The 7,520-nt window shown below is 47.0% G+C and overlaps 1 protein-coding gene and 1 long non-coding RNA gene across 4 annotated transcripts in view; one reads left to right on the forward strand and one right to left on the reverse strand.

Moving 5' to 3' along the window:
- The window catches only part of LOC105509142, a 20,422-nt gene that overhangs the window by 3,875 nt on the left and 9,027 nt on the right, over positions 1 to 7,520 (reverse strand). The gene's annotated exons all lie outside the window — the stretch shown is intronic.
- The window catches only part of ENO1 (enolase 1, (alpha)), a 16,881-nt gene that overhangs the window by 2,090 nt on the left and 7,271 nt on the right, over positions 1 to 7,520 (forward strand). Inside the window, exons 2-4 of one of the 3 annotated variants that reach the window (XM_011938234.1) lie at positions 1,295 to 1,388; positions 3,591 to 3,686; positions 5,076 to 5,134. In XM_011938234.1, coding sequence (XP_011793624.1) covers positions 1,304 to 1,388; positions 3,591 to 3,686; positions 5,076 to 5,134 — 240 coding nt within the window. In that variant the 5' untranslated portion in view covers positions 1,295 to 1,303. Of the gene's footprint in view, positions 1 to 1,292; positions 1,389 to 3,590; positions 3,687 to 5,075; positions 5,135 to 7,520 lie in introns of those variants that run through there. The other 2 variants (XM_011938236.1, XM_011938235.1) reach the window with 2 other exon arrangements.

Raw genomic sequence — 7,520 nt, forward strand, 5'->3', positions numbered from 1 at the left:
TTTTTTGTATTTTTTAGTAGAGACGGGGTTTCACAGTGTTAGCCAGGATGGTCTCGATCTCCTGACCTCGTGATCCGCCCGTCTCAGCCTCCCAAAGTGTTGGGATTACAGGCTTGAGCCACCGCGCCCGGCCGGTTTTTTGTTTTGTTTTGTTTTTAAGGTGTTGTCAAAGGAAACCCCTTCCCTTGAAGTATCCTGGTGTCCAAAGAATCTTTCCTCTCTTTACAAATTATAAAACCCCCTTGGGAAGAAATTAGATGTCGTTATTGGCTGGTCCTGGTGGCTCACCCCTATAATCATCCTAGCATGCTTTGGGAGGCCAAGGCAGGGGAGGATCACTTGAACCCAGGAGTTTGACACCAATCTGGGCAACGTAGTGAGACCCCCATCTCTTAAAAAAGTAATTAAAATAAAAGATGTTGTCATTAATGACATAACAATACTGAAGACCCAAATACTGTGACATTGGAAAGTCCCAGGAAGTGGCAGTAGCCAAGATCGCATGGTCCAAGGACTTCATTGTTCCTGACTTCGAAACTCAGAATTTCTGATTATTAAATACCTACTAAGTGAATATTCTGCTGCTACTTCAAATTTAATCTGAAGAATTATGTCCAAATTTAATTCGCTATTTTGTTTTAACTCTGCTGCAAGCCAGATTTTCCCCTCGTCCCCCCACCCTCTTTTTGGCCTCACCCTAGGTGGTTTTGCTTGTGACCTTCATGTCTGTTCTTGGTTCCTTTCCATTCCCATGCCAGGCCTCATTGTTCACTCATGACAGTAGTCAGTTTCAGACAGCTCCTTGGCTGCTCTGCATCCAGCAACACATTCATCTATTTGAATTTGATTCTCCCTGGGCACACACATTTGTGGGCTTTCTCTCCCTCTCTCTTTTTTTTTTTTTTTTTCCTTTTTGCTTACAGGACAAGACCTCAGTTGCTGCGGTTTAACCCATTTATGCCGCAGGTTGCAGATCTTTTTTGTGAAAAATCAGGCCTTGGCGATGACTTGAGCAGTCAGATAAAAATAACTCCCACACGCTTAGCGTTCCAGTAATGGAACACTAGGCATAAATAGGTTAAGGCCTTCCAGAGCTCGGCCCTAACTACTTAGGAGAATTCCCACTGCTTTCCAGCGGGCTTTTTCCCCCACCCTAATCAACTTTCCTACATCCAGTATTTAGTCCAATGCCGATTGTTTGTAGTCCATGAACCTCAGAAGTGATTCCTTGAATGAGTAAGCAAATACAGCATTATGGCTTATGGAAAACATGAACTGTGTGTTTCTCCTACAGAAATTCAGCATGTCTATTCTCAAGGTCCATGCCAGGGAGATCTTTGACTCTCGTGGGAATCCCACTGTTGAAGTTGATCTCTTCACCTCAAAAGGTATGTATGTGCCACCTTGGTTTCCAGAGTTCCTTCTACCACGCTTCATTTTACAAATTTTCTACAAATGCTGGAGCCTTAGGCAAAAAAAAAAAATAATGTATATCTATATGTGAGCTTTTTTTGTATCCGCACATGCTAGTAGGTTGTGATTCCTGACTGTGAGGGTTGGGGGATTTTTAGGCATGGAGCCAGTGTCTTGCTGCTTCCTGGCTCTTTGTTTTTTGAGATGTCTTGCTCTGTCACCCAGGCTGGAGTGTGGTGGCATGATTTTAGCTTACTGCAACCTCCGCCTCACGGGTTCAAGCAATTCTGTCTCAGCCTCCCAAGTAGCTGGGACTACAGGCGTCCACCACCACGCACGGCTAATTTTTGCATTTTCGGTAGAGACGGGGTTTCACCATAGTGGTCAGGCTGGTCTCGAACTCCTGACCCCGGGTGATCCGCCCGCCTCGGCCTCCTAAAGTGCTGGGATTATAGGCGTGAGCCACCACATCTGACCCTGCCAGCTGCTTGGCTTAAAACCACATAAGTTGACTCCTAAGTCAGTTGAGGTGATAGATAGCTCACTGAAGTAAGGTGATACCATGAGGGAAAGAGATGAGGCGAGGGCCAGCAGGTGTGAATGTAGCACCCTTATCTCTGTGTCTAGAAATCACTCTTCAGCAAGGATCAAGGACAGTTTTTACCTGTGGGCTTTGGAATAGTGCAGAGGCTCTCATTTTTGCTTGGCTGTCAATCCCCATAGGAGGAGTTTTCTTATGAAAAAATAACAGAATGGTGAAATTCCTTCTTTTAAGAAGAAAATCCAGTGCCTCTGTAGCCCTGTGTTACTTCCAGCACATGGCGTGATGGACAGAGTGGGTGAGGTTGGCAAAGGAGCTTCAGGCAGAATCACTCAGTGGTGCTAAACTCAGAGAACTGCCAGTCGGAGCTGAGTCATCATCTGTGAGTCACAGGCCTGGCAGTGGAACCCCAGCCCTTCCCTTCCCCTTGCACCTGCCCTACTCCTCAGGAAGAAAGGATCCTTGAGGCCCGACTTCACTGGGCAAAAGAATGCCTGTGTTCTGCCTTTGGCTGCTTGCTGTGTGGGCTCTCAAGCACAGTGGGTTTTCTCCAGGACACTCGCTTTGTGGGAAATCCTGAGGCTCTCACAGGATGCCGACAATTCCCTTCATCCAATAAGATTGGTTTGCTTAGTGAATGGGTGGGACTTTCTGCTTGGAAATTAATGAACTTTAAAGCAACAAAAGACCCCAGACGCTAGAAGATTGTTGGGAGGCGGATATTTTGAAATTGAAATGAATGGAACTTTCTTACATTTATTAAACTGTGCATTTTATTATCTTTATTCCTTCCCCCCACATCCATCCTGTTTGCCAGTTTCCAGTTGGGCATAGAACTCCCAAAATAGCATTTAGCATTGTCCAAACTGAAGCAAATGAGCTAGATACTCCTCCTGAACCAGTTAAATTCCCCTAATTTTATGCTTAACATCAATATAGTACCTGCCTGGATGTGATGGCTCATGCCTGTAAACCCAGCATTTTGGGAGACCGAGATGGGCAAATACCTAAGGTCAGGAGTTCAAGACCAGCCTGGCCAACATGGTGAAACACTGTCTCTACTGAAAATGCAAAAATTAGCTGGGCGTGGTGGCACGCTCCTATAATCCCAGCTACTGGGGTGGCTGATGAAAGAGAATTGCTTGAACCCGGGTGATGGAGGTTGCAGTAAGCCGAGATCACCCCATGCACTCCAGCCTAGGGGATACAGCGAGACTCTAAAAAAAAAAAAAAAATACCAGAACATCTTCAGTTCCCTTTGTGGCTTGCATTGGATTTCTCTTGGGCAATGCTGCTGTGGTAATCCACAGGGCACCAACGCGAGCTTGTGAGGTACACATATTTTCCTGGGTCGGAATCTACATTTTAACAAGACCCCCAGCTGGCATGTAGGCTCTGCTATAGAGCACTTTCCTTCTGCTAGAGGAATCAGTCATCTTTGCAGTAAAGTCTGCAGTACAGGATCATAAATATGTGAGAGGCACGAAGAACAGGCCAGAGCGTTTAATTCACACAGTTGGTAGGAGTAAGAAACAGCTCCCTAATGAGAAATGCATTTGTGGGCGGGAGGGGACTTGGGATTGTGCTGGAACTGGATTTCTGAATTGCTACTATGTCTTTTTTTCCTCTCATCCAGGTCTCTTCAGAGCTGCTGTGCCCAGTGGTGCTTCAACTGGTATCTATGAGGCCCTAGAGCTCCGGGACAATGATAAGACTCGCTATATGGGGAAGGGTAAGCCTTAGAACCCACAACCCATGGCCTCCCTGCCTCCAGCCCCACTCCTGGCCTTGCCCAGTCCTGTCCTCCTCTCTGGGTGGGGCTTACATTTGCAGGTTTATGGCAGGTAAACCTCCCGTAACCCATGATGTTGATGGAAGCAGTGCACCACCACGTGGACAGGAAAGTTGATGTGTGGATTACAGGGTTCCTGAGCCTGCATGCTGTGGGTCGAGAGTTTCAATGCTTGTTTCTATTGCAGTTTGTTCCCAGTCTGTGAAATACTCCTTCATGATTAGGACAGGAACCCAAGGATGAGAACAGGGCCTGTTAACTAAAGAAAAGTTTCCCCATCTCCCAGGAGGGTTCTGTGGGCCCTGCAGATCATCAGCCTCTTCAAGGGCAAGAAAGTATCCAGGGAAGGTCTAGCCAATGGCTTACCCTTAATGGTGAGCTACAGATGTGTCATTTAGTCTGATTTTCCTGTTGACTGACTCACAGGAGCCCTGCTCTGTGGCAGAGCCAGCCTCTGGCTGTGTTCAAATTGACTTAGTGTGTGTGCAACACTGACCTTTCTAGAGATAGAACATGTGCCCCAATTACAGAAAAGCACATAGGGCTAGATCACACATTCTCAGTGGGGGACCCAGAAACTCCAGACAGGCTGCAGGGGAGGGGACAATGATGAAATCAGGTTGCGAAATACTGGGCTGGCGTCGCAGTGGTGGTGCTGGGCGTTCAGTCCCGCTTTAATGCTGTAAGAAGCAGTGTCCACACACAAACATGTTACCATGTCACCGTTGTTTAATGGCCTGTGTGGGGACTTACCCAGAGCAGGATGGTGCTGTGCCTTGGTGGTAATGAGTGCTCAGTAAGTCAGCATTTGTGGAAGATGTGGAAGATTGAACTCATGACCCCTAAATGCTCTCCTCTGCTTTCCTGTTCCCTTGCTGTCTCTCACTCGCAGTCCTTAATCACTGGTTCTCTTCTGAGTCTCTCTCATTTTTCCTTCTTCATCCTCCTCTGCTGGGCAGGCGTCTCCAGACCTGTTAAGTATATTAATGAGTTCCTGGCACCAGCCCTGTGCACTCAGGTAACTGATTGGACAGCCTTTAGTCTGCGGCTGGTGTTTCCAGTGCATGGTCTTGCAAACTAACCGGTCAGATCACTCTGAGCCAGCTGCTGTTTGTGTGGCTCTAACCCTCTGGGGTCCTAGGTAGGAGCACTCAGACTAGGCCGGAAAGTCCTCTGATTCTGGGGGGAAGGGGAGAGGGGTAAGAGGTCCCATGGAAGGTCCCTTGGTGGGCTTCCGGGTCAGCCTTAACAGTGGCTCGCTCTAGCAATGCTGCTCAAGCCTGGTTTTAAAATTAATGTCAAGTAATTTGATTTGATTGTTCCTTCTAGGTGTCTCAAAGGCTGTTGAGCACATCAATAAAACTATTGCGCCTGCCCTGGTTAGCAAGGTAGGACCTGCCTCCTGATAACTAATGTGTCTAATGCCACCAGAGCGTCTCCCAATCCCAGGGGCTTTCCTGTTTATGGAAGAGCTTATTCTGAGAGCTACAGAAGCCGATTGGATTCCCTGTCATGCATGAGAACAATCCGTGCATGACATAATTGTAACCTGCCTGCTGCCTCACTGTCCACTTCTGGGAGCAGATGGAATTGCATCAGAAGAGTGAGACACTTAGAGCCCTGAGGTTTCCCCCCTGCAACTCTCTGGACCTTTGGGAAAATTAAGATCCAGATTTTAAGAGTACTTTCTCAGGGGTGTTTGTGGTAGTGTCCATGGTGACTAAGTTCTCATGGACTTTGGAATTATTTACTATAATTCTACTGACTTTAGCAGTGGAGTTCCTTCCTGTTAAGTAAAATCATCCTGGAAACCTCAATATGTCAAACATAAAAGTAGAGCTGCTGGAGGTGAAGTAGGGCTGGGGACCTAGCAACCCACCCGACTCAGCAGGTTTTTATTATCATTTACCCTCCCTTCGGCCCGTCCCTCCCTAATTCCTGTGGCACTCATCAGATGGGACTGGTTTGGAAAGCCCTGTCTAAAAATGCTCTGGTGCAGTGGCTCACGCCTGTAATCCCAGCACTTTGGGAAGCTGAGGTGTGTGGATTACTTGAGGTCAGGAGTTGGAGACCAGTCTAGCCAACATGGTGAAACCCCATCTCTACTATAAGTACAAAAATTAGCCCGGTGTGGTGGCGCGCACCTGTAGTCCCAGCTACTTGGGAGGCTGAGACATGAGAAACACTTGAAGCTGGGAGGTGGAGGTTGCAGTGAGCAGAGATTGTGCCACTGCACTGCAGCCTGGGCGAGAGAGTGAGACTGTGTCTCAAAAAATAAAAATAACAAAACTCTCTAGGCCCAGTCCAAGCCCAGCCACAGCCTCCATCTGTTCTTGAATCTAGTCCCTCTCCTCCATGAATTCATTCTGTACAGGGAAAAGGAGGAGCTCCTTTGTTGTCTCTGTCCCCCACTTGTTGGTTTAAGCCTGGGTTTTGTGGCACTCTAATTACTCCCTGCCTGACCGGGCCCAGACGAAATTTCTCGTTAGTGTTTTGCCTGCAACACCCTCTGCGAGTCTCCTGGAAACCTCCACATATACCTTGTTCTCTGTCCCTTCATATCCCTACGTAGTGTGACTCACACGATGAGCAGGACATCCCCCGACATTTTCTTCCCCCTAGGAGAAACATACCATACCAAACTATTGGTGAGAACTGGCCTCTGAGGCTGTGCCTGGGTAACTGCCTGCCTATTCCAGTGATGCCTTGACAAAGCTGCAAAAGACACCAAGTTGCTAGCATAGCATGATGGGATCAAAGCTGATTTTCTTTGCATATTTTTTAATACCAAGAATATTATAGATAAAAATAATGCCTTGTTAATATATTAGTAAGCTTAAAATGGAATGCTGATTTTTGGTTGGGTGCAGTGGCTAACGCCTGTAATCCCAACACTTTAGATGGGCAGATTCCTTGAGACCAGGAGTTTAAGACCAGCCTGGGCAACATGGCGAAGCCCATCTCAGCAAAAAAAAAAAAACTTAGGCAGGCATGGTGGTACATGCCTATAGTCCCAGCTGAGGTTGCAGGATCATTTCAGCCCAGGAGGTGGAGGTTGCAGTGAGCTGAGATCGTGACACTGCATTCCTGCCTAGGCAACAGAGCGAGACTCTGTCTCAAAAAATTTTTTTTAAAAATTAAAAAGTACGGGAGCCGCGGTGGCTCAGGCCGGTTGCCCTGGCACTCGGGGAGGCGAGGCTACACGTTCGAGGCCAACCTGGTCAACATTGATTGAAAAAAAAAAAAAAAAACTTTAAAAATTAAAAAGTAATGCTGGTTTTTATTGGATTACTTTGAGCCAGTTCTTAGTACATCAGTTTTGTTACTTTAACTCATTTTGATCCATTATTAGACACTCTGCTAAGTGATTTCAGACTACCTGCAGAAATCATGCCTCCCATCAGAGGATGGAGATTTGCAGTCTTTGAGGTTAGCCAAGAGTGAGCAGCAGAGCCCAGCTTTCAAGGGCTCAGCCTGCTTGAGTGAACAACGAGCTTTCCTTATTTATTGCCCATGAAAGCCATATTCCTTTGTAGCGGTGGTTTACATACCACATACCTGACAATTCTCTTGGGTGTAAAGTCACTTTGGACTCCCTGGGTAGACCGTGACCTTTGTGACACAAGCGTGTCTGAGAGCGTCCATCTCTGTTTTGTTGTTGGGTGAATGAAACAGCATCAAAGCGAGCAGAATGCAGCTTTTTATCTCCCCGTTGAGTTTTGTCCTCCACTTTTTTTGCTTATAAAACAAACATCGTCGGGCGCGGTGGCTCAA

Source organism: Colobus angolensis, unplaced genomic scaffold, assembly GCF_000951035.1.
Source record: "Colobus angolensis palliatus isolate OR3802 unplaced genomic scaffold, Cang.pa_1.0 Scaffold170, whole genome shotgun sequence".
Taxonomy (NCBI): domain Eukaryota; kingdom Metazoa; phylum Chordata; class Mammalia; order Primates; family Cercopithecidae; genus Colobus; species Colobus angolensis.